The 27,783-nt window shown below is 40.8% G+C and overlaps 1 protein-coding gene across 1 annotated transcript in view; it reads left to right on the top strand.

Annotated features, from left to right (window-relative positions):
- Positions 1-27,783, top strand: part of dnah9 (dynein, axonemal, heavy chain 9) — a 185,675-nt gene that overhangs the window by 29,708 nt on the left and 128,184 nt on the right. Inside the window, exons 21-36 of the mRNA XM_080873050.1 lie at positions 71-237; positions 3,947-4,090; positions 4,258-4,417; positions 5,846-6,001; positions 7,391-7,523; positions 7,612-7,889; positions 8,278-8,408; positions 8,513-8,639; positions 9,069-9,221; positions 9,684-9,809; positions 13,056-13,295; positions 13,485-13,645; positions 18,698-18,854; positions 19,796-19,900; positions 25,875-26,032; positions 27,629-27,767. Coding sequence (XP_080729176.1) covers positions 71-237; positions 3,947-4,090; positions 4,258-4,417; positions 5,846-6,001; positions 7,391-7,523; positions 7,612-7,889; positions 8,278-8,408; positions 8,513-8,639; positions 9,069-9,221; positions 9,684-9,809; positions 13,056-13,295; positions 13,485-13,645; positions 18,698-18,854; positions 19,796-19,900; positions 25,875-26,032; positions 27,629-27,767 — 2,535 coding nt within the window. The remainder of the gene's footprint in view (positions 1-70; positions 238-3,946; positions 4,091-4,257; positions 4,418-5,845; positions 6,002-7,390; positions 7,524-7,611; positions 7,890-8,277; positions 8,409-8,512; positions 8,640-9,068; positions 9,222-9,683; positions 9,810-13,055; positions 13,296-13,484; positions 13,646-18,697; positions 18,855-19,795; positions 19,901-25,874; positions 26,033-27,628; positions 27,768-27,783) is intronic.

Below are 27,783 nucleotides of genomic sequence, written 5' to 3'. Positions count from 1 at the left end.
GTCAATCCTGCCCTCCTCGCTTTTCTCCCCCTCTCTGTATCTATCTCTGCATCTGTCTGTCTGTCTGCAGGAGCTGCCAGACAAGTGGGACAATGTGAAAAAGCAGGCAGTGTTGGTCAAGCAGCAGGTGGCACCACTGCAGGCTGTCGAGGTGTCCGGTCTTCGTCGAAAGTGTGCTGCTTTTGATGTTGAGCAACACACATTCAGGGAGCACTTTCGCAAAAGCAAGCTCTTCAGGTAGAGAATCTCTGCTGTGTATAACATGGTGATTAGAAATATGAATGAATATTCTTTATTGTCATTGTCACAGGTACAATGAAATTGAAAGATGTCTCTGGTCAGTGCAACATCACAAAAGATAAATACTTAAAAACTATAATTAAATACTTAAAAACTATAATGATAGGATATAAAAGATAGAAATACATATAAAATACAGTATACTCATACCGTAGATACACCCAAGCAATCCAGGCCTAAGGCCCCATACAGACACTCAACATACGACCTAGTTGATATATCACTCAAACAATCAATCACTCAGTCAATTTGTTAGCGCATCCAACAAAACATGTCTGAAAGCATTCCAACATCAAGGGCACAAATGACAACAGGGGCAATGAAAGTCATCTGCTTTTAGTAGCATTGAGACATGATATTGCAATTGGGTAGAAACTGTGTTTGAGTCTGTTAGTCCTTGTGTATGTTGTTCTATACCGTTTACCTGAAGGCAGCAGTTCGAACATGGAGTGTCCAGGGTGTGAGGTGTCCTTTATGATGTTATGGGCTCTTTTGAGGCAGCGGGAACTGTGTAGGTCTTTCAGTTTGAGGAGAGGGCAGCCGATTGTCCTTTGGGCAGCGTTGATTACTCCCTGGAGTGCTTTCCTCTGAGCCACTGTGCAGCTAGCGTACCATATGCCTATGCAGTACGTTAGTATGCTTTCGATGGAGGCTCTGTAGAAAGACACCAGCAGTCTCTGTGTGATGTTGTTCTTCCTAAGCACTCTCAGAAAGTACAGTCTCTGTTGTGTCTTTTTCAGTAGCTCAGAGGTATTCACACTCCAGGATAGGTTTCCCTCTATGCTGACTCCCAAGAAGCGGAAGTCTGCCACCCTCTCCACACAGTCGTCGCTGATGATTAGTGGTTGGATTTCTGTCTTGTGTCTTCTGTAGTCAATTATGAGTTCTTTGGTCTTTTTCGTGTTTAGGAGAAGGTTGTTATCCTTGCACCATGAAGACAGCCGCTCCACCTCATCTCTGTAGGCAGACTCATCTCCCCCAGATATGAGCCCCACCACAGTAGTGTCATCTGCGAACTTTACAATGGCGTTGCTCTGGTGGGCGGGGGTGCAGTCGTGTGTATAAAGCGAGTAGAGCAGTGGACTAAGCACGCAGCCCTGTGGCGACCCAGTGCTTAGATTTAGGGCTGGAGATGTGTAACGTCCCACTCTCACTCTCTGTCTGCGGTCGGTGAGGAAGCTATTGATCCACTTACAGGTGCTGTGAGGAAGCCCTAGGTCTTTTAGCTTGGCGTCCAGTTTGTATGGAAGAATGGTGTTAAATGCCGAGCTATAATCCACAAGGAGCATACGCACATAGCTTCCTTGCCTCTCCAGATGTGTTAATGCTACATTGAGTGCTGTTGCTATGGCGTCCTCTGTCGATCGGTTTGCTCTGTAGGCAAACTGGTGTGGGTCAAGGCTGCTGGGTAGGGCTGCTGTAATGTGGTAACGCACAAGTTTCTCAAAGCACTTCATCACCACCGGGGTTAGTGCCACTGGTCTATAGTCATTTAGGCTAGAGATATGAGATTTCTTGGGCAAGGGTATTATGGTGGAGGTCTTGAGGCAGGGTGGGACGTTTGACTGTTCAAGGGATTGGTTAAAAATCCTGGTGAAAATATAGGCAAGCTGGTCTGCGCAGTCTCTCAGCACACGTCCTGGTACGCCATCTGGGCCGGCTGCCTTCCTCGGGTTAACAGCCCGCAGGGTGCGCCTCACTTCATGCTCCTCCAGAGTGATGATGGAGGAGCAATAATGTGTCTAATCACACATGAAGAAATGTCAAAGTGTTTCGCATGCTTAAAACTTACTTGAAAGAGAAAGATTGAGCTTAGCAATTTCACAAAAAACAAAACCAAAAAACGTTGAAATTATATTTGTATTCTGATGTAGCTTGCTTTAGCAGCAAACAAAGTGTTACAATTTTATGTACGCTAGAGCTTGGACATTTTTCTGTATGCAAGCAACGCCGTAATTTTCCTGAACATAGATATCTTTCTGGAGGTGGAATACAGAGAGAAAAGTAGTACACAATCCTGCAGTTACAGTGTTGTTTTTTCAAACCTGGGTTCCTCATCCCTTTCAGATTTTTTTTGCCATGCTTGAGTTTTTTAACACAAGCCCCTATAGGATCAAGGGTAGTATTACAGGAATGCAGTCAAGCTCAAATAAAGTATCCAGAATCCCATTGGATCTGGGGTCAGTTCAGTTGTCTCGCTGCAGCGGCTGTGAATCTCCTCTATCGGTTAAAAAACAAACAAAAGATACATAACAACTTTGCTGAAATTTTAATATTACAATTACATTTATTACATATTATCCTGCCATTATTGTCAATGTGTTCATATTTATATTGCTAAAGATACATTAAAGTTACATTAAAAGGACAATGTAACACTCTGGGTTACTTGTAATCTCTGGTTCTTTGGACAAAATGTTTGACTACTGGAGTTGCATTGGGTGACTAAAGCTCCAAAAACACCATGTTTGTCTATGATAGAGCATGTGTGTTCATGACAGACCTTTTGAGCCTTCCTTGGGACCAGAGATGCCCCCCTTGTAAAACTTAACACCAGAGATTGATGTTCCTGGTTCCTTATGGCAGCTGCTGCAAAGGAATGTTTGCCAAACTGGTTTTCTGCTTTGGCTTGCTGAGCATATTGTGGGAGTGTTTGAGTGTCTGTTTTAGTGCCACTTTGCCAGCAAATGTGCCAGTGATTAGCAGAAGTCTGCAGTTGCAGACCTTGCAATGCAGAATTAGAGTTGGCCTTCGGTTCTGACCTTTTGGCAGGGCTGATAGCCATAGCTATAGCTGTTGGGTAGGGGTGAAACTCATCATGTCTCAGTCATGACAGTAGCTGAGTTCTCTTAGTTGAGTCAGCTGACAAGCTAATGGTAGTTTAACAGCTAATTGCGGCCTGCTAACAAGCTAATGCTAGTTAGATACTGAAAAGGATTTGTGTTCACGCATTAACCCAAGTTACAGAGTTGTTACAATTTCCCAGATTTATTTATTTATGAGAAAAAAGTGGATATTCTCTTAAAATACTGTTGTGCACTACTATTTATTTTATGTAGAATCTAATGTAACTGAAGGCACAAAGATGACAGATGAGCTTATTTCTTCCAATTATTACTCTATTGTCTGCTTCTGCTAGTGCTAAATAAGGGGATGTTGAAGTATAATGTGCCATCTCATTAGAGTTTTCCAGAACATTTCCTGTTTAACTTTCCTTTGGTGATGAAGTTGAGGGAGGACCTTTGAATGTTTAAGAATGTCACCTTCCTAACCTTCTGACTAGATAATAGAGAAGCGTTATCTCGAGGCTCTCACATCCGACAAGGCTAATTGAATCCTAACATAATGATAATTAATTCATAGGTGGAGATGCTTCGTCATAATGTATAATTGTCAGATTACTTATGTGTGTAATTGGTCTCTTAATAACCTGGTGATTATTTTCCCATTAATGTCATGGAAGTCATTGTTAACTGTCACAGCACTGGGACTCTCCTCTGGTTATCCTGCAGAGGGTAAAAGATGAGTTTGGCGAAAACTGGAGCCTTTCATTACCTAAACACGGCGTGATTTATACTGAGTTTGTACAAATGTTTGTGTGTGTGTGTTTTGATGGGTGCCTGTGTGCGTTCATGCATTTGTCCAGGTTTGAAAGTGAAAGCCCCTACCAGATGTTGGATGCATTCCACCGGCAGATCCAGGAACGGGAGGCAATTATGGCCTCTCTGGTGGAGTCTGCCAGCCTGTTTGAGGTCACTGTGTCAGAGTACAGACAGCTCCGACAATGCAGGTAAAGCCCAACGATGGAATAAGAAAAAAATAAACAAACATCACAAGACACTGATACATTTAAAACTAATTTAGAGTCGTTAATTTAACATAGATGCTTTCTTGCATTCAGTATCTGAGCTGTTTCATGTTAGATTAATCAACTTTGTGCTCTGTTTCATTCTCAAGGCATGAGGTGGTTCTCTTGAAGGAGCTGTGGGACATGATCACCATGGTGGAATCCACCATGACAGCATGGAGGACAACTTCCTGGAGAGAGATCAACGTGGAGGACATGGAACTGGAATGTAAACGTTTTTCCAAAGAGATTCGCATTTTGGATAAAGAGGTGAGAGGAGAGACGTGAAGTCAAAATACTTATGATCCACAAAATCTCTTTTTCAAACATCCAATATGGGAATTTTACTGATGCTGAATTGGAAACAATCTTTGCATACTTCACATACTAATTTAAGCCTTGTATTTAATAAACAGAATTTTTTCAGTGCTCAACTGTGATCAAATTTTCCACCTCACACAGTATGATGCTGCAAACAGCAGTGAAACATTTGGTGACCTTACTGACAAGTTCAGCTCTTCATCTAACATATCGCTCTGACTCCCTGCTCAAACCAGCGTGGTATGTCCTGAGATTTGATTTTCACCGGGTGTAATCCATATGCTTGAACCAATGACTTGGTGGTGTTCCAGGGTAGGATAACAGAGCCCTCTTTTCCAGTTCTTCCATGTATAAGTTGGCCACAATGGATCAAACTGACCGTTGTATGTGAAATATGTGGAATGACGACACAGATCCAATAGCAGACACATTGGTCGGTGCTGAGAGTGATCCCGTTGCTGAGGCTGGGGTCATCCTGTAATCTCTTACAAACTGCCTCAGTGACTGGAGCACAAGTTGAACATCATACTCTCACTTTTCAAAAACAAAATCCAAGGTGTTCTGGATGTGGTGTTCAGAGCTGCCAACCAACACGTTGAGGATCGAAGTGAGAAACTTTGAGATGAATTAGGTGACTGAGTTACAGATATGTGTGTAAACCATACAGACTTGGTGTAGCTTACCCCTGGGTATAACCTGTGGTATCAGGTCCAGTCAATAGCATTGTCTTGTTCTGACTGCCTCAGACATTCTGTCGTCTTGCATTGTATTTCTTGTAACTATTTCCTAATGAAAGTGGACTTTGGATTGGTGGGTGCTTTTAATATGAAGATGCAGTAGTAAGAAATCCTCAGGCTGTGGTAATGTCACAGCAGATGCCGTGTTCATCCATTCATCTCTTTCCTTAACCAGTCATTCAAATAACAGTTGCGGGGGGCAGGAGCCTATCCCAGCTAACAAAGAGCGGGAGTTGCGGTTCTTCTAGCACCGATCATCAGTCAGTAACACATTATAAACTTGGCCAACACATTCATCCTCACATTCACACCTACAGATAATTTAAGATCTCCACAGGAAATATATAGATGTGTTGTACGTAGCAATTGAATATATACTTACAGTGCTGTTGTATCCATGTCCATAGAGTTTTCTTTAGCATAATACTGTAAGGACACAGTAAATAATAATACTGTTAATGTAAATTTGTACATTAGGCCCACAGGAATATAAAGCAGCAATAAAGAATGGAGTGAAATCAGGCATTTAAGGATTTCAATGTCTTGCTCAAAGTAAAAAAAGTACAATTCAGAATAAATCCTGAACTGCTGTTTAAAGCTGCTTTCCTCTGTCCTAAACATGTGGCCTTGTGTGTGGCAGGTTAGAGCGTGGGAGGCCTTCACAGGGTTGGAGAGCAGGGTGAGGAACCTCCTCACCTCCCTCCGGGCTGTGGCAGAGCTCCAGAATCCAGCCATACGATCCAGACATTGGCATCAGTTAATGGCCGCTACTGGAGTCCGCTTCACCATGGACCAGGTTTACAGCTTATTCTAATTTGTAAAAAACCCAACATGTTGTGGAGTTTCATTTAGAGTATTTTAACATTATTATCACACTAGCTGCAGTATTTTTTTTATTCAGGTCCAAGCAGATGTGGTAATATTTTAATGGAGGTTCAAAAGGGGGTTCTTACACACATAAGCAAATTCATTTTTCAGCTCCTCTTTGGGGTAGTTTGTGCTGCAGAAGTTAAGATGATAGGTTTTTACAGCTTTTAAGTCTGTACAAAAATGTATCACAGAGGCTAACTGATCTGCTTTGATCTTTTTTTAATATATAGATTTATATAGCGCTAGCTTTGTAAGGCTCTGACAGATTCCTCTCTCATACACATTCAGCTGGCTACAGCAGGGATTTGCTCGACTACCATCAGAGATGGTCTACAGCTGCTAATCTATTCTGACAAAGTAGCATCAGCAGCATCACCACTGCACCTGCACTTTTATCCCTGCACTTTTTTAAATGAAACACTTTTTTTTTTGCATAAACATTTGTCAGTGTCATCTGTCACATATTAAAAACTGACCAAATGTGCCATCTCATTTGTTTTTTCATACTATTACTTATTTAATAAATTAATCCAGATTTAATTGTATAGTATGATTTTAGAGCAACAGTCACCTCAATACCCTTTATATTGAAAGATAAAGACCCTGCAATATTAGATAGAATAACCTATCATAACTATGACATAATCCTCCATGAGCAGCACGAGCAGCAAGAAGCCAACGAATACTACCGAAGCAAAACTAACATTTTCTTCACTTTTTTTAAAGAAAATTCTAGCAGCTATTCTTGAGGTACTGCTGACAAAAGAACTGCGGGCAGCTCAGTTCCTGGTCCGTGGCTCTGTTGTACAGTGGCTAGGCTCGGCACTCAGCACGGAGCTTCCTGTTTTAAACCTTAAATGGGGCCTTTCTGTGTGGAGTTTCTGTGTTCTCACTGGGGTTTCCCAGTGTTTCCTTCGGGTACTCCAGTGTCCGATCCAAAAGCATGTTAATTTAATTTGTGATTCTAAATGAGCTGTGGCTGTGAGTTAGATGCAGTCCTTTAAATAGGTCTAAAGTGATTTTTAGTGGTCAGTGAGACTAAAAAAGGCTGTGGGTGATAAGAGGTCAACATTACAGTCTGTGAGTAACTAAGTAACCTTTGCTTACAGGTAACATACATGTCTACTTGTAGGTGACAGAGTTTGTGCAGTTAACCCTTGTTCATTATAAAAAAATGGATGTCTGCTTTTGATAAATATGTATGTCCATGTTACTCTGAAACTAGCTAGTATTCACTGTTACTATGACTTTAATATCACCAGATTTGAGTTCTGGGTATTGTGACATAAGCAGTGACATGGCTGTCTGTGAGCAGGAGACCACTCTGGCTGATCTGCTGCAGCTCAACCTGCACTGCTTTGAAGACGAGGTGAGAGGGATCGTAGACAAGGCTGTTAAAGAGATGGGGATGGAGAAAGTCCTGTCTGAGCTCAACTCCACATGGACAGGTACAGAAACATGAATTTTTAACTTCTAACAGTGAATTTTAATTGTTTTTTTTACCTGCTTATGATGTTCTGATGGACTTTATTGCAGGTATGCAATTCCAGTATGAGCCCCACCACAGGACCAAGCTCCCTCTGCTCCGTGCAAATGAGGAGCTGATTGAGACGCTGGAAGACAACCAGGTCCAGCTGCAGAACCTTATGTCATCCAAGTATATCGCACACTTCCTGGATGAAGTATCTTCATGGCAAAGCAAGCTATCTGTGGTCGACTCCGTCATCTCCATCTGGTTTGTGGTTCAGCGGACTTGGAGTCACCTGGAAAGCATCTTCCTTGGCTCTGAGGACATTCGCTCACAGCTGCCTGAGGTTACACACCACACACACACACACACACACACACACACACACACACACACACACACACACACACACACACACACACACACACACACACACAGTTCATACAGTTATATATTTCAGGTATCCGTCAGTGTCAAGCTTATATACATGCAAGCCTCAACCTGCGCCCCAGTTGTTGCCATATGAACCTAGGCAGCATAACTGTAATAGCTGTTAATTAAGAATCCATTAATTAGCCTTACTTAGTTTAAGAGCTGAGATTACACAACTTTTTAATTGCTCCCGTGATGTTCAGGCTGTGCTTAAGCCCAGATGTTTGCTATTAAACCTCTGATTCTCCCTCTTTCTTGTGGGAATCAACGCCTGCCGGGCTCCCTCATGAAATCCTCTGCAGGACTCCAGGCGCTTTGAGGGGATTGATGCCGATTTCAAAGAGCTGGCAAACGCTATGCACGAGACGCCCAACGTAGTGGAGGCCACCAACAAACCAGGCCTGTTTCGTAAACTGGAGGACATCCAGAGCAGGTGAAAGTTCAGCCAAGATCAGCGGTTCTCTGTTTCTTCCCCATACGTCTCACACAAACACACACACACATACTGACTCTGCATGTGCTGTGCTATTTCTACAGGCTTTCTCTGTGTGAAAAGGCTCTGGCAGAATACCTGGACACCAAGCGTCTGGCCTTTCCCAGATTTTACTTCATCTCTTCAGCTGATCTGCTGGACATCCTGTCTAATGGGACCAACCCACACCAGGTGGCTTCACAAATTTATGCCCAAGGGATGGCAGTGAATTTAATGCTTCAGTCTGTTCACACAGATGAGAAAAAAACAGTACTAACGTTTTCAGCTCTTTCTACAATTTACTTTACTAACAGTTTTCTAAAACTATGCTCCATCGTGTCATTAGGCTTTTGACTCACTGCTGCTGAATTTTGTAGTACATTTAGTGCCCACACAGGGGCAATGGTGCTTATAGTTTTGTATGTTACTCCAACCTCCATCATGAGTGCACTGGGTTTTTTTTGTCCTCAGAAAAATAAATAACTGTTAAAAACAACTCGCCATCAAAATCTCTTTCATCAGAAGCTAGCAGAGGTGTAGCAGAACACTGGTCCTGAAAAGCAACACTGTAACGTTTCAAACCGTGAGTGTAAATTGATCCCGAGCTGTGCGTTTGCTCAGGTCCAGAAGCATCTGTCCAAGCTGTTTGACAACATGGCTAAGATGCGATTTGAAACCGATGGAGAGGGGAATCCTTCGAAGATTGGTCAAGGCATGTACAGCAAGGAGGAAGAGTATGTCCCTTTCAATCAGTCCTGTGACTGCAGTGGACAGGTAAAAAGAGCCTTGGATATCACCATTTCTAGATGGATCCAAATGCTGAAGACGTTAATGGTGTTTATCTTTGTGACTTACTGCTGACATTGACAATTTTTCGAACCAGTCCTCTGTAATGATAGGAAACACACACACACACACACACACACACACACACACACACACACACACACACACACACACACACACACACACACACACACACACACATTTAAAAAAATATATATAGAAAGAATCTGTTTTGCCCCTGGAGGTTTTGCATTTAAAGCTCATCAATTCATTCATTTTCCATTATATCCCGTAGTGTTTGCCTGACTCCACTTCCACTTTAATGCTTATTAATGGCCTCATTAGGGTCCACTGATAAGAGAGTACATCGGCGCTCATGTGACACACATTGCAATATTTTTTTGGTTTTTGTATTCAGGGATTTGCCTGTTTTTGTGTTTTCTCTGTAAGGTGGAGATGTGGTTAAACCGGGTGCTCGACACCATGCGCTCCACAGTTCGCCACGAGATGACCGAGGCAGTAATAGCCTATGAGGAAAAGCCTAGGGAGCAGTGGCTGTTTGACTATTCAGCTCAGGTAAATAGGTTTGGTTTGATGTATGATGCTGTGAAAAATATTTTCCCCCTTCCTGTGTTCTGTAACTCAAGCTTTCAAAATTTTCAAGTCTCTCAGATCACTGTGGATGAATGCCCCACTATTCTTTGCAGAATTGTTTCAATTCAGCCTCACTGGAAGGTTTCCAGACATGAAAGACCTGTTTTAAGATCATGCCAAAGCATCCCAATCGAATTTAAGTTCGGACTTACAACCAACCCAAAGCCATGGAAGTGCTCTCAAGCAAAGCAAGAGAAAATAACCCCTCAACCCCCATTCCTACACACTACAATCCTAATCTGATGAAGCCGAAAAAGGGACGTCACTACCGCCTGCAAAGGATAACGCTGCTCATCCACGTTGTTCAAGCGCTGAAGCAGAAAAGCAGGCCCAGACCGTGACACTACCTCCACTATGTTTGAATTGTAGTATGATGTTCTTGTTATAATATGCTGTGTTAGTTTTACACCAATCGTAATGGGACGCAAACCTTCCAGAAAGTTTGTTTTTTTTCTTCTCAGCCCAGAGAATAAATATTCTCTGGATCCTCATTCTGCCAATCCTGATTGCCTAGTGATTGCAGTGACCACGTCGGACATAACATCTCACCCTTAAGTCACCTGTGCTACCACACAGACATAATTAAAACACCTTTTCTCACTTCAGAGCAAATCTAAACCTGTATATGGGTTATAGAGTCTCAATTTCTCATAGTGAGACATCAAAAGAAATGCTAGGAATGAAAACTTTAGGTTACTTGCATCATCCCAGTTCTTAGAGAAATTTAAAAACTAGTAGTTTTGTTATGTATTTAATCTGGTTATCTCTCTAAAAAGTAAAATTTGTTTGATGATCTGAAACATGTAAGTGAGAAATATACAAGTAAAAAAAACAGAAATTGAAAAGGGGACAAATATGTTTTCACAGATTTAACTGCTGACATCTATTATTTGGACTGGTACCAAATTCCTGTCTGGGCCTCTCATAGTTACTTTCACAAGCTTAAAAATCCTTTACATAGCCAATGTGTGACTGTGATAATGGACCACTTATTCTTACCTGAAAATGCTACATACCAGGTATCACTGATTCATGTGTGGCTACAGATGGAAGTTAGAGTGGTCACTTCCTACCTCTTTTCACTTGGTCTGATTTAGGGTTGGATGATCTGCTCATTGTTTTGATTATACTAATGCTGGGAAGTTCAACATGCACAGCAGTGCTATAAGTGTGTAACTCATACACATACATGCCTAGACACCTATGACATTTATCTATGTCATAGGTCTCAGTTATATGCAGAGAGATGAATTGAAACTACAGCAATGTAGATTAATTTTTTATGAATCTCATAAAAATGATCATATTAATTGAATGCATCATTGATTAGTTATTGTCAATAACTTTGGTAATCTTCGATCCTAGATATCATCATCACAGCCTTAGTGTGATTATTGTTCACATGATAATTTCTTTTATTTGTTATTTTCAATTGAGTCCTGTTATATGAAGCAAATTCCACATTTCTGGGATATTCTGTTATCTGGCTTCACTTACTCTAACATCAGCAGTGTTGCTAAGCAGTCCGCAAAGATGGTTATGAACTGAGACATGAATTCGATGAGGCCAACCCGGGGTTTCCACATCTGACTTTGAGGGCGTTCACAAATATGCTTCATAAACAACCTTAACTGCCCCTCAAACTGGGTGGTGGTACCAAATCTACAGAGAATAGCAATTAAAAAAAAAAAGTTAGGCCTTTATAGCAAAGTTAAAATCAATTCCATGATCAATAGTGTTTATGAAAGCAAGGATAAAAATATATTTAGCTTAAATTATTCCAGAAGTAACTGACAAAGACTGAAGGTCAATCTTTTAGTAATCCAAATAAATTTTTTGGGCAGGCTTTAAATTAAAAACTTAAAGTTAGCAATAAAAGCAGAACGGTCAAAATCAAAGCAGCAAAGCAGCAGAGACATAGAAATCTTGCCTTTTGAAAACAGCCTCTTCTAGAATTCCCACATACTCATTAGCATTTATTGTTAGATGCTATTGAGTTGTTTGATCTTCTAGCTCTTTCAGTCTTCATCCCCAAAGTTTGCAACACAAGCCCTTTGTCATTTTCACAGACTTTTGAAAGCTCACTTCAGAAAACTGCAAACTTCAGAGTGACAGAAAACGTTTTTCATTTTCTTACTTTTCAGTACGATTAGAAGGTCCTAAACAAGTGAAGTGCCCTATTACAATTAGATGCAACTGTTTAGCTGCTGAATAGTTTTGGATGTGTACAACAAGCTACTCCTGAAGTCGTTTGGCACAAAAAAAGCTGTATTTTTTTGTGACACCAGCTGTGCACTACATCATCGGGTGTTCTTCAACCAATAAATAAATGAAAAACTGACTTTTTTGCAAAAAATACATTATAGTGAAATTGTTTATTTTACAAGTATAACAGGTGTTACATAAACCATACAACAGTGTATTTATAGCCTGAGATAGTTTGTAATGCCTGTATATCTGTATATTTGTATGGTGCGAACTTATCAGTCACACAGTAAATCACACACAGCTTTATTCTCCCTTTTGACACTAAAGAGGACCATGAATTACAAAATGAACATGATGCTCTTTCATTAACAGTAACTAGTGCTTGAGACCATAAGTTTATCAGAAAAGTATTTACTGAGGTCATAGGTTAGGAGAACCCAAGGATGTTTGTCTTGTAGACTCTCTTTGTAACCAGTGGAGATGCTCCTTGTTGGGCATAGATAGAATGCTTTCTTTTGGCTTGCATCACTCAGAAGCTAAGCTCATCTTTATTAGCTCATCTGTATACCTGATTTCTGTATACCCTCCAACCTTACCCTTTCCAGTTGCAAAGGTATTAGAAGGCTTCAACTGGAATTATTTTTAAATGCCAAGTCCATTAATACCCAGACAAAACAACACCTGCTCAGTCCATGTAGTGTTCCTTAAAGATGACTCTCCACATTTGTCAGGAACAACAGCCAAAACAAATCTGTTTTTCAGTTCAAATATTCCTTTACATCTCTTTCCAGTGGTGGGGTTTTTTATGCAAAAACATATAGGGCCATATGTTTTGTGTGCCTTTGTTGGCACAATTCCTAGATTTGTTTTACATTTAGATGATGTTTTAGCTCAAAGTGAATACAAGTAAACTACCAGAGAGAATCAGAGTGGTTTCAATGTCTCTGACTCCCTTTTCAGGTGGCTTTGACCTGCACACAGATCTGGTGGACGTCTGACGTCACTATGGCTTTTGCACGTCTGGAGGAGGGCTACGACAACGCCATGAAGGAGTACTACAAAAAACAGGTCTCCCAGCTCAACACTCTTATCTCAATGCTGATTGGCCAACTTACACCGGGTGATCGGCAGAAGGTCATGACTATCTGCACCATCGATGTCCATGCCAGAGACGTCGTGGCCAAGATGATCACTCAGAAGGTGAGAGGGTCACGAGGGATACGTCTGCCAGAGCCAGTGCTCAAAAAATCTTATGCAGCTGCTGTATTTTTTGTGATGCTGTTACCAGTGAGTAATGAACTAAAGATATTCCAGCAAGTATGTCATTATCATAATTAGAAGGTGACAAAGCATATATTATTTTGGATTGTATCTCACTGTTTTTTTTAGGTGGAGAATTCTCAGGCCTTTGTGTGGCTGTCACAGCTGAGACACCGTTGGGATGAAAAGGAGAAGCATTGTCTTACTAACATCTGTGATGCCCAGTTTCTCTACTCCTACGAATACCTGGGAAACACACCGCGATTAGTCATCACTCCTCTAACAGATAGGTATGGAGGGCTTGGACAATTTTTTGTCTCTTTTTTCCCAGACAAAGAGGCAATGAAAAAAAGTGTCATGTCTATAACTTCTGTTCTCTGAATTTGATATACAAAACATATGGGATGGGGGATATCACACCCCGTGTATCCTGCCTGAAGACACCTCTATTCAAGCCTTTACGACAGATGACCTCTAATGATGTATTTGTGGTCCTGCCTAGACATATACACACCATCACAGTCATCCCTCTCTTTCAGGGAGCAGAAGTTGTAGACATAAGAGTTTGTTTCCTTTTAGCCAGTTCACTCAGTATAACACATACAGTATGGGACATATATGTTCTCTGCAGAACAGCCACTGAACTGGAGTCGGAGCACCAGCAGCCTAGTCCTTGGTAGACCCAAGAGAAGGGACACAATGATCCACCAAAGAGGCTGTCATGTCTAAATGATGGAACTCAGATTATTTTTGCCACAATACTCAACGACTTTGCTAGAAATGCCAGGATAACCAGTGGATATTCATAAAGTGCATACAGCCAACCTGGATGTTTGGTAGATTTGAGTGGGAACCTTAGCTTGTGGGTCCTTTATTCAAAAGGGCTAGGCTTGTTACTATGGCTCTTTAGGTTGTCAACGTTTTTTTAAACACTGTATTAAAGGTATTTCAGATTTGTACATTATTTGCTTTAAAACAAGAACCATACTGCTGGGGTTTGATTACACATCGATGCAGACAGTGTGTGAAAAAAACTATAACTGAAACCACAGGATTTATACAAAGGTTGAAAAAGCTTTGTAAAAATCTTGAGTTAAAGCCTAGAAAAGTGTCTTTCTGTTGGAGACTGCCACTCATAAGACCAGGCAACATTTTTCTCTGTGAACTGTTCTTACAGGAGTGTGGCTTTCTGCTGCTGTAGCCCTTCTGCTTTAAAGGTTGACATGTTGTGGATTGAAAGCTGCTTTTCTTTTTTTTTCTCAGTTGTTACAACTGGATACTTGAGTTACTGTTGTTCTGTCAGCTTGAAGCAGTCTGACCATTTATCTCTCATCTCTGATATCAACCGGGCATTTTGGCCAAGAGAGCGGACACTGGCTGGATAGGATCAGTCCTAGAAAGCAAAGGTCTTAAAATGAAGCCACTCTCTGAATTCTTATGTATGTAGAAGAATCCAAAGATTAACTGGCCTGCTGTGTTGAGGAGAGGAAGTTTAGCAGTAAATAAAAAAGTAAATGAAAAACAACCAAGAATACTTACTGTGTAGTACTCTACAGGTGCTGTTTTGCAGGAAACTTGAGTGCTTTTCAAAAATCCATTTGTACTAATAGTCTTCTTCCCTTGTCACTGAGAAGAAAATGGAGGTTTCTCATCTGATAATCACCATCTGATGCTTTGGAAGCATCTTCATTTGAATCATTATGCACACCCACCACAAGTAAAATCTTTCAGCTCAACTCTGCATGGTCACTGTGCCAGCTGCTGGTTTGTTCGTGCCCACATGTTTTTGCAGGGTTAGTTAAGCTACAGAGAGTTGAATACCTGCCTCTCAGAGTCCTTTTGCGAACCGCAGTGTTTGACTGTATGGTTTTCCAAGCTGACCAGTATTCCCTTTGAAGCTTGAACAAAGCATAAACAATGGGCTTTGATGGCATCATCAGCGGCCGTGGAGCAAGGCTTCACCATATGGTGCATGCCCTCGCTGTGACTCACACAGTTTGCCACTGGCTTTCATTGAAACAATGGACCATAGACCAGGGGGCGAGGTGTCAAATCCTTTAATCCATGACTTGAGAAAATGGCTAAAATAGTGTTTGCTACATGAATTGTTACACAATTCTTCACATCAGAGTCAACAAGAGAAAAACACAACCTGACATCCACAGGCACCACAGTAGCATAGAGTAAAATCCACGTTTTTATCTTAACACTACATGCAGATTTCTGTGTATACTAACATATCTTAAATGGTTAGTTTATCTAAAGTATGAAACCATTATCTTTATCAAAGTTCAGCAAGTTTATATTATATGACATCAATTTTGCAATTCAGAAGAACTTTGTTAGAGATGGAACAAAGCTGTGAGATACGATGCAAGAGGATGACAAGGCAATACAAAAAAACCTATAAATATGATTTAGACTAAATCAGCAGCACTGTTGTAGTGCAGTGCAAGCTATGAAAATCAGTCCTTGGACACACAAGAAACCAATGCACCCTGAGAACTGGAGCAATACTGAAAAGATGTCTAAACAGTATTTAGATTTCCTTTAAAAGTGAGGGAGGAGGCCCCGGGGCAGACCCAGGACACACTGGAGAGATTATATCTCTCGGCTGGCCTGGGAACGCCTTGGTGTTCCCCCGGACAAGCTGGAGGAGGTGGCTGGAGAGAGGGAGGTCTGGGCTTTTCTGCCTGGACTGCTGCCCCTGCGACCCGGTCCTGGATAAGCAGAAGAAAATGGATGGATGGATGGTGAAAGATGGAAATATATTTTTCTGTAATTATGGCAAAAAAGAAAAATACATCTCAGAGTTTACTACAGAATCATTTATTTATACTGGCTATCGTCAGGCTTGACTTAGCACCACATGAACCTCTACCTGCTGAAGGGTTCTGGTCAGAGTAACCCGCAACTTTGCAGAATAATAAAAATTTAAACAAAAAAAATGTCACAATGAGACGGGTGGTCCATGAGGTAAAATGTATGGAAGTGGGATCACTCCATCCATTTGTCTGTAAGACCTCTGCGAACTCTTCAGGCAGCCAGTAGTAGCTGTAGCTTGTAGCTTTTCCTAGCATGTAGGAACAATAATTCTTGATTTCAAATAAAGGGCACACTGGATGTTGCATTAATTCACTTCACCATCTTGTGGTTAAAACTGGTACTACAGAAAAGTACAACCGGGCCCTATTTCAGCTTAAGTTGATATATCTTTAACACGGCATATTTTGGACATAAGGTCATACCAGATATTTTTTCATATACTGTTGATAGCCTTAGTTAATTTTGAAAGTTTTTAAGCAATCTTTCAATGCTGCGATTTACAAGTCCATTTAAAAGACACTATTAATTTATTAATTACCCTCTCATGACAAATCAGAATGCTTTCTGTGACAAGGCTCTACAGCATCGGTTTACATGAAAGCAGGCAAACAGAATTTCTTAATTACTGACATTGCTGCGTTTATCAAAGCCTTTGTCACTTAAGATTTTAAACATTAATATTGTCTAGAAGAAATGTGAATTCTTAAGCAGTATGTGAATTCGTTCACATGACCTCTGTGTGATTATGTACCACAAGGTGGCTATTTTCAATCTGTTGTGCTCACTTTCTGCAGCAGGATAATTAGGCTAAAGGAAGTGACTCTAATCTATAACAGCGTGTATGTTATCAGCGTAATGTTTGCACTCACTCAATACTCCAAAGCTGCACCATTATGCAAAATGTCAACCCCCACCCCATACACACACGCACGCACGCACGCACACACACACACACACACACACACACACACACACACACACACACACACACACACACACACACACACACACACACACACACACACACAGGAGTGGAGGGAGAATGAGTCAGACAGGTAGGCTGATATATAGCTGTTCTTCTTAAAGACACTGTAATAAAATAAGTCACCTTATCGCAACCCTGTTTAGTTTCACTCTTTCCTATCTTGCTTTAGTTATTCAGTGCAGACCATCCTTATCCAGCCTCCTTGATGACTTAGTGTGAGATTTCTGGCCGTATTTTAGCGAAGAGTCGTGAAGCTGATTGGCTCTGATACACTGTATACAGATGGCATCATTTGTCTTCTCTGACTTCTATCTCTCGTTACGCTTCCCGATATTTTCCCCTTCCATACATCATCTATTAACCAGCAGCTTATTAAAACAACTGCTGTGTTGATATTTAAGGCAAACCAGCGTGTTCACTGCTGTGATCAATGGAGTCCTGATTGTCAGTTCACATTCGCAGTGCTTCTGCTTTTTATTGACACTAGCTGGGCAGACTGCTTGCTAGTCCTGACAGGTTGTGGAGCAGAAGCAATCAATGGTGTCACTAATCAGCCTGTGTCATAATCAAAGCACAGGAACAGATTATATTATCATATAATAAAATTATGTACAGTGACAGCTGAGACAACACCAAGACATTGTCAGTGCTGGTTATAGGACAACGCAGGGTTGTTTTTTGTCATGTTAATAGCTGCGTGCAGTTCTTGTAATGCGGTGGCAGAAACCCAAGCTTTTTTCTCCTATTGTGCATTTATTATAAGAGAGTGTGGATGATTTAACAGGATTGTATTGTTGCAGTGACCGGGGAAGAAAGTCCTCTGCATTCAGCTCTTTCGCTGCGTGCTGGTTCAGCTGTGTGAGGGACAGGAGCATTGTTCTTAAGTGAATTGGTGTAATGTCATGCTGATCACTGATGCCACTTTGTATTTTGATTTGACACGGAGGACTTCAGTGTCTCATTAAGCCACCTGTAAATCATGCACTCAGTCCAAATTTTGGTTTTCAGGCTTTGAAGACAATGTCTTTATTCAAATCCTTATTATGGTCCTCAGACACACAGGCAGCAACGTGCAGGTTCCCACACAGAATAGTATGTTTTTGTTTTCTTATATCAGTATTTACAGCAGAAGTAGTGCTGGTAGCTGGTAGCACCTATACAGTCGCCCTAAAGCAAACAGTGGCAAACACATTTGTTCAGTTTACTGTTTACTGAAAAGCATGTTCATGCACACTGACATACCCATGCTAAAAACCTTGGGCTCCTGCATGTGTTTTCACAGAGTTTTGGCCAGAATTAGCAACTGTGAAATTTCAGTTCCTCAGCATTCATTGTTTTGACACATAAAAATATAGAGAGTGTTCTGGGTTTAAACTTGCACAGAAGCAAGAGCCTTCTGTAGAGACGTTTTACTCCCGAAACTGTGATTTCATGTTTAAGTTTCCTATCTTTGTGCTCAACCAGAGAACCGACTTATATGGATGTGCGTGGACTGTAGTAATGCAACTAGAAATATCTCCACTATGTTTAGATGCTACATCACACTGACTCAGTCCCTCCACCTGACAATGAGTGGAGCTCCAGCTGGGCCTGCAGGCACGGGGAAGACTGAGACTACCAAAGACTTGGGACGGGCCCTGGGAATCATGGTGTACGTGTTTAACTGCTCCGAGCAGATGGACTACAAGGTGAGCAAGCGTGCATGAGCACAAGCTTCTGTGTTTGAGCCCACGCACAGAGCCAATGTGCGTTCGCAGCATGTGTGTTTCTTTTCATCTTTGCCTTTGTCAGCGATATGGTATGCATTTGTCATTAAAGTTGTCAACCTACCTTTATGCCCTTCTCTTTTCATCTTTGTTCTTTTCATCTTCTGTTTGCTTTCCCCTTGAAAGAATAGCTGATTAAGTAAACCCCCATTGTTATGGCTTTACCAAACCTTGTCAAAAACCCTTCTCTGTATTCAGCCTCCGCCTGCCTTTATTATGCTTTTATATTTCACTCATATTTTCTGCATATTGAGGGGTCAACGGAGACATAAACGCAATCTTACAATCCAGCTTGCTCCTGCTTCCACTAGACAGGGGAATCATTATATTATAGAGGTGTCCGGCACACCTATAAACTCCAAAGCTCTTGTGTACAGATAGATGTGCTAATACACATGTGCGCTTCAACATTTCGCAGAGCCCTGCATTGTTAGTCATATTGAGTTACGCACATACACAAGTTAAATCAATCCTCCGGTCAGCTCCAGTCCACGTCAAGGAGGCTTCGCTCTTTCTGCTTGTAATTGGAGTCAACGGCCTGCTTCATCTTGGTCTCAGGGGGGCTGTTCACCTGCTCTCGAGCCAGTGTTAAGGGTAGCTGTAATGTGTGCAGGCAATATTTTAGCCTTCTTTTTGTTGCCATCAGCCCCTGTTTTTACTAGTGTGACGCTTTGTTTGTGTTATTATTCACAAACTTGCATGTCTCTGTAGTAGCTATGACAAAACTGTTTTTTCATATATCTTCTGTGTAATTGCTGATACATATGCGTCTCCCTTTCCACGTCTTACCAGTCAGACTGGATCTGAATCTGACTGGCTTCCTGCCCCAATGTGTCTGAATATTTGTCTCTTCGTGTCCACAGTCCTGTGGGAACATCTACAAAGGCCTGGCTCAGACAGGAGCTTGGGGCTGCTTTGACGAGTTTAACAGGATATCTGTGGAGGTGCTTTCTGTGGTGGCTGTACAGGTACGATTCCCTCCCCCTCCCCCTCAGGTATTTGCAGGTGGAGTTGATTGAGAGCACCGTGTGTGCATTTTATTTGTGGTCCAACTCAATCAAGCTCTAGTGAAAAGCCCTTGAAAACACTGCTGTTCGAGGAAACGGCCTCTTCATAACCAATTCCAAGTATAATCTTTTCAGCTATAACACTAATCTACCAAGGCTGCCACCTTTGCACCCCAGAGCTTCTTTATAATTGGAGCCTTCTGTGATCTGATTTGAGAGTTGAAGAGGGAAAACTGCCTCCCCAGCTTAACTTTGCAAGCAACATTAGTAGCAATCTTTGCAACTCAGATGGACTGACATGAAACACTCAGAGAACAGATAGCAAAATATTCTTTATTTGCCAACAAAATGTAGAAAAATCATCTTACAGTTTTTCCTGATACAACTGACCCCCTACAAGTCAGTCAGAACCTTCAACCTGGCCTTTTGTCATCCATAAATTAAAAACAGAACAAAACAAAAAACACCATAATATTTTTTAACCTTCTAATGATTTTTTTTTTACATAATTTTCAGTTTTCCTATAATTCAGTTATAAATCACATGATACCCACCCAAATGCAGGCTCTCAGGGAGGCAGAAGTTTCAAAAAACTAACCTTTATTTCAGCAAAAGCAAAGCCAAGCAGTGATGAGCAGTGGAAGTTAATGGAAACTAAAATACAAAACAACTGGCTGAAAGAACCCGAGGTGAGATAACAGACACCGTGACGAGGACTAAAGTGAACACACGGGACTACCTCTACACAAGATGGGTAATGAGACTCAGCTGATAGTGATCAAAGACAAGTCAGGAGGGTAAATAATACTAAATGCAAGACACTAGAGATAAATAACTCCCAAAATCAACAGGAAGCGAGGCGTGGGAAGCACATGAATGAACTTAATATGAGGGAACTGACAGAAGAGGATAGAAAAAGAAACACTGAGGTTAGAGCTAAACTTGGATACAAACTGGAAATAAGAACTCAAGACTCAAGGAAATACATACAAGCATACCAGAAGCAAATATAAACACTAAGTATGCTGAGAATAAAAATGAAAATAATTTAAATTTTTAAAAAACGACATAAATTCAGGTACACTGTGTCAAAGACCAAGGATGATTGACACGCCGTTCCTCATTAAAATCTGTGTATTTTTATGCTTGACGTTGCATTGTCTTGAAAGTTTCTGTATTCATTTTATGGTACATGCATAAGGTGGTTCCAACCTGAGCTGAACAGCTAAAACCAGTGCAAAATTTACTGTAGCCCCTCCAGAGACCACAACGACAACAACAGTTGGACAGAAACATAAGCGCAAATGAATGTTCCTCTTAATAATATAGTGCCATAGGGCAAACATGCTAGTTGTGTCACTGTTGTGTTTACAGTACAATTGCGAAATTGGACAAATATGTTGTGATTGGTTGGTAAACAACGACCCATTACAGCACAATTCAAAGTGTTCACTAATAGGAACTGGTAGGTCGTTGGACTGCTTTCCATCTTTTACAAAACAGAGGATAAAGATGTTAATCTTTATGTTAACATAAAGATTAACATCTTTATGTTTACTGTATGTTTACTTGTCTGATTAATTGGTTTGAAAAACAAACAGTACTTCATAAATGTATGTGGGGAACCTGACAGCTGTGCACGTATTGTACCCATAATTTTGGGCAGTATATTACAACCTCAGTGATCCACCAGGCCTAAAAATGGTGGAACTGCTATTTACACATATGCAGCCTGAAAAACTATAAGGCAGTTAAAAAATGGACTATAAAAAACTAGGGAAATTTAAATTAGTAGTACTGTTTTACCTGTTTTGCTGATGCCCATCCACTTATGTCCACTAATAAAGGTAAGCTATCATTCATATATCAAAAAGGTCTACTTTGATTTGGTATTTTCCCAGAATTGGAAAACATATAAAGTCCTTGCTGCTTCTCGCTTTGTATTTCCAGAGCTGCACATACAAAGCTCCTCTGTTCTCTCTGTGCCACTGCACAATCACTAATTAGTGTAAAGGAAGTGGGTTGCGCTACATTACTCGAGTGCATGAATCGAGTGCACCATTAAATTGTATTGAATCACCCCACCCCCACAGTTGCAGCATCCACTGGGTATAACAACATTTTCTTGAAAGAAGCCCTTGGGTAAAGTGGTCACATAGTGGCCAAACCTGGTTTTCAGTTGGTCTTACTGATCTCAAGTGGCCTAAAATTGATTGGTGAATTAACGTTTGTGCTTCACAGTAGGGTTAATTATTTCCCCAGAAGAAGCTGGGATAGTGCTCTTTTTTTACTACATGGAGCTCTGTGAATGACCTGAACTGATCATTCTTTATAGTTATGCTCCTTTTCTCTCTTCACTTCATGCAAAATGACACATGTGGAGAAAAAAAAAGACTCTACACCGAGCATCGTATACTCTGTGTGACCTACAGTAGCTAACCCTCTGAGAACAGCACTCTTTTGAGAAATCAGCCATACTCTGCGTGTTTCAGCTGATTCTAGCTTTTCAGCTATCTTCCATTCTGTTATCCACGATCAAAGAGATCCTCTCTCTGTGGTTTCACAAGTCCCTGTGCTGTACTCCAATCCTGCCTACCGTTGGTCCTGACTCTATCTTCATGCATGTACACTACTGTCAAAGCAAAATGTACACAGTTGATAAGGATGCTGATTGCGATCATGATGATAATGGAGATAGAGCTCCTCAAAGGATCATTATTCACCCCTAGACTTAGCAGTCACTCCTCTGCCCTTCTCCCTGTAGCAGAAATGAAAGTCAAGCAGTCTTCCTTCATAAGCCATAGAAGTCTACAGTACTTAGAGAATTTTAAAGTGCCAGAAGAATGAATTGGTGTTGCGTGGTGTAATGAATAATAAATCACGGTGGCTCCTACGTGGAGAAGTAGACCCAGAGAATGGAGGAGCGTCAAACTCCTGCTGTGAGAGCTGGCAGCCCACTCCAGCGCTCAGCCTTCCTGAGAGGAGCCAACACAGAGCCATCTCCCACCATACCACATGCACCTAATCCATCTTCTTACAGATGGATTAGGTGCGCGTGGCATTGCACAGTGACAAACGTGGCTGAGGCCTGGGCCTGGACCAGTTCTACATTAAATAAAGCTGAAACCAACCAAAGGCCTGCAGTTGTTATAACATGGAGATGGCTTGGTGGGGTTCTGCCTCGGTTACATCAAACACTGAATGTGTTTTATTTTGTTTTATTGAAGCCACTAGCTCCAGAGAGGAAAAAAGAATGGAGCTGGACCTCTCTGGATCATACCTCTTTTCTTGAGCTTCTTTTAAATGTGATTTTTGTGTTTTACTTCCCTTCCTATCCCTGTAGGATAGCAGTGGTGAGCTGCTGCCATTTCATATAAAACACAAGCTCCTCTGATGTTGTCCTAAAAACTTTTATTTCTTCTTTTTTTTTGTCTGATGCAGCTTCCCTGTTTGTTTTTGCATTCCCCCCTCCTGCCTCTCCCCGTTGCGTTAGTATGACTGAGTGATCTGTAGCCGAGTACTCATCCATGAAGAGATGTTCCTCCTCTTTCCAGCTGTCGACTCGCTGTTCTACCGCTCGCATGTTAAATTCATAAAGCTTCTTACAGGCTGGGATTCAGAGTTTTAGGCCGAGACACACACATGCATGCACGTATACACACTCACAGAAAGTTCATTTCTGATATCTCATTCCCTCATAATGTAGACAAGCAGGGCTTTGGTAGTTCATCCATCCAGTGAACCCTGGCTGATAACATGCTCATACTATTGATGAAATTGCGTCCCTTTGCAAAAAAAGTTGCATGCTGCATAACAATTTGACAGGCTGTTGCAAATCGACTCTGCTGTGTGCTTGGTGATATTAATAATATGTTAATGAGAGTTGCACTTGATATCAACTGTGTTTCAGATAGTTTCGGCTTGGCGTGGTTTGGTAGGGAGCCGGTGGCAATCATAGCTATTACCCGCATGTAGATGCCACATTGGTTGGAATTTTTATTACAAAGGTGTGTCAGTGAGGCCGCCATATTGGATGAGCGAGCCTGTATATTTCTCAAGGCAGACTAGAGATGGACCGATCCGATATTACGTATCGGTATCGGTCTGATACTGACGTGAATTACTGGATCGGATATCGGAGAGAAATAAAGCTCAAAGACATACTTTTCTTTCTTATTCTCATTTAAAATGTCTAGCTTTTTATAAATAATTATCTGAATCTTACACCCAAAGTTTTAATCTTATGTAAAATATATAGAAGTCCATTACTGTATATAGTAACTGTTAAGTCTAATATACCCTAGTAAGCTAGTTCTTTTTCCTTTGTGAAGATACCATCTGTGCAGTCTGCAATTCTGTAGAAGAAAGATGTTGAATCTATTTAATTATTCTTGAAAAATAATTTATTTCTGTGCATTTTTTTTCACGCTGCATCAAATTAAAGTTGACTACGTCAATTAAGCATCATGAGGTGGAGGGTGGGGGGTAGTTCCCTATTTTTTTTTTCTGGGAGTTTGCAACCCTATTAGTTAGGTTGCTTAATTTTTCTGCTAAGTACTCTTTAAAATACCAGAATAGGGAGGATGGAGTAGGTTTAAGTTTATTAGATTGATCAGTTTTGCTGAACTATGAAATATTTTGGGTGCAGTATATTTTTTACATACAGGTATAACAGAATAGCTTTAGTGTTGTTGTTTATTTAAACTTGAGTATGAACTTATACAAAATGCAGCAAGATATTAAAAAAACAGTTTTATTGATTAAAAAACACTATATCAGATTCATATTGGTATCGGCCGATATCCAAATTTATGATATCGGTATCGGACATAAAAAAGTGGTATCGTGCCATCTCTAAGGCAGACATGCTGAATTTTCATCCAGCTTACCAGCTGTTAGGTTTGTTACAAATGCTATAACTGTATCCATTCATCAAAAGTTGATTTTCAGTGTTCCAAAATAGAATGTTAAAATGACTGTAAAGACATGTCCACACCGCAAGAGATTTATAGCGACACGGTAACCAGAAACCAAAGAGAGTGAATATTTGGTGAGTTCCAGATGTGTGACTGAAGAAACTACCAATGAAAGTGAGAAATACTGTTGAATGAAAAATCATGGCACCATGGACCCAAGTCCTGCAGGGATAGCACTGTTGGGAGAGTAGTTGGCCAAAGACTTTTTGACAACTATTGGATGGATTTCTATAAAATTCTGTACAAACAGTTTTGGTGCCTAGAGGATGGATTATGGAAAGTTTGGTCACCCTCGAAATTTCATTAGTGCCTTGAACATGTAGGAACCTGACGGTATTGAATTGGAATAACTGTGCAAAGATTGCATATTAGCACTTCTGATTCAACACATTATGTATGTAATGACTTGATTATATATCCGTGTTATGCTTTGGCATGTATGTAGTTGGTGCATTGTCATGTAAATCCTCCGTGGACAAGTCCAATGTCTGTTGGCCACAATAGACAGACACAGACACTCTGTCAGTTTACCAAATGTCATGGCTCTGACCCAAGCGGGCACTAGCAGACACTGATGCAAAAAGTATACAGTAACCAATGCTGTACTAAGTAAAAGTGAGTATTAGCAGTTTAACATTCTCATTGTATTTTTTCATTATTATTCATTAATTAGCTTAAAAATAATTTTAACATGCCGTTTTTTAAACTGTGACCAAAAAAGCCGAGCAACACCATGTAATTTGTCACAATGTATCACATGATTTTGACTTAAATGATGATTAAAAACACATTTTTGTATTTGTTTTTTTTAAATTGTGGTAGACAGAGTGTGCCCTTTTTACTGCTTGGGAACATACACTATATACCCCTTTAATCCTCAAAAATGGGGCTAAAAAATGTTTGTGTGTTGGCATCCAGTTGCGACAGTTAATTCCATTTTGTATTATCTTTGAAATTAGGTCAAAAGCATCCAAGATGCCATCCGCGATAAGAAGCAGAGATTTAACTTCATGGGAGAGGAAGTGAATCTTTGTCCCTCTGTTGGAATCTTCATCACAATGAATCCAGGCTACGCTGGCAGGACCGAGCTTCCTGAGAATCTCAAAGCTCTGTTCAGGTAGGCCAAAAGATCTTCATAATGTGTACGCTTATTTGGATCATTCAGCTTGATCCTTTCATTTATTTCAGCTGGGTTAAATGGTAAAATGGTAAATGGCCTGTGTTTATATAGCGCTTTACTAGTCCCTAAGGACCCCAAAGCGCTTTACATATCCAGTCATCCACCCATTCACGCACACATTCACACACTGGTGATGGCAAGCTACATTGTAGCCACAGCCACCCTGGGGCGCACTGACAGAGGCGAGGCTGCCGGACACTGGCGCCACCTGGGTTAATCCATCTGTTAATATTTAATCCTGGGTTTACTCATGCATCAAGAGTACAAGTCATACCAAAATTCTGGAAAGAGTCCAGACCCCGAGCCACTAAAGTGGTTCAGACTCCCTAAGTCTATTTACTCAAATTACCAAAATTGATACGTAGGGACTGTTTCTTCAGCATAATGTAGGCCTAATGAAAAGTGCCAACTGTGTTTTCTGTGGATTATCAGGAGAACATGTTTGTATGGACAAATGCAACTTTTGTACATTCAGGTGATGATTCTGTGTCATTAAACGGGTTTAATTTAAAATATCACATAACTGATCCTTCTTTTAGGCTGACTAAATATTAAATAACTGTTTAAATAACATAAAGGTAAAAAACAACAAAAAAGTTGAACATTGTAATATCTCAGGTTAATGTTGGAGTGGACATTCACTGATAAGCTGTGTTTGCATACGTGTTACTGGAGAAGAGCTGTGCCGCTTTTCTTAAATAATTGTAATGGATTCAGACCTGTATGTTGACATTGTTCTATTTTTTGCAGTGTATGAACAATATCCCTATAGTGCAGTGAAAAAATGTTTGTCCCGTTCCAAGTAAACACAGAGTACAGTTTTTGAATGATGATTTCATTTGTTAAGAGAAAAGGGTATACAACCTGTGTGCCTCCCTTAAACTAACTGGCTTTGCCACCCTTAGCAGCAAAAACTGCAATTAGGCATTTGCGATAACTGGCAACGAGTCTGTCTTTCAGATCACTGTGAAGACAATACTTAACAGAATAGTTTTAATTCAGGGTTTCGAGTGTGTGAACGGGACTCAAACCTTCCATAAAGTTCAGCTTTTCAATCAATCAATCAATCAATCAATCAAGGCTTTTTTCTCATTAGTCTGCAGGGCTGTATGACTGTAGCCCAGGTAGTAGACCAGGACACCTATTTATCGGAAGGTTGGCGGTTTGATCCCTGTCTGCTCAAGTTTGCATGCTAAATATCCTTGGGGAAGATACTAACACCGAGTTGCTGTCCGATGCATCCATCGTAGTATGAATGTGTGTGAATGGTAGATAGAAGCACTTACATAGAGCACAGAAAAAAGTGCTCGTATGGATGGGTGAATGAAGCGAGTTGTGCAAGGTGAGTGCTCAAATAGAGTAGAAAAGAGCTACATAAGAACCATCCATGATGTACTGTAGTGCAGGTGACAAAGGATTTCTCCATATGGCAGCCATATGGAAATTAACTGCAGTGGTTTTTTTTTCTCTTTTTTTCCATATGGGTATGAACAAACAACTTAAAGTCACTGCCTTCTTTACATTTGTACACAGACCTTGTGCCATGGTGGTGCCGGACTTTGAGCTCATCTGTGAAATCATGCTGGTGGCTGAAGGCTTCCTTAATGCCCGGGTCCTTGCTAGGAAGTTTATCACCCTCTATACGCTGTGCAAAGAGCTGCTGTCTAAACAGGTATTGCTTGCTTCAT

This window comes from Rhamphochromis sp. 'chilingali', assembly GCF_963969265.1.
Source record: "Rhamphochromis sp. 'chilingali' genome assembly, chromosome: 22".
NCBI lineage: Eukaryota > Metazoa > Chordata > Actinopteri > Cichliformes > Cichlidae > Rhamphochromis > Rhamphochromis sp. 'chilingali'.
This window is presented reverse-complemented; position numbering and strand designations above follow the sequence as displayed.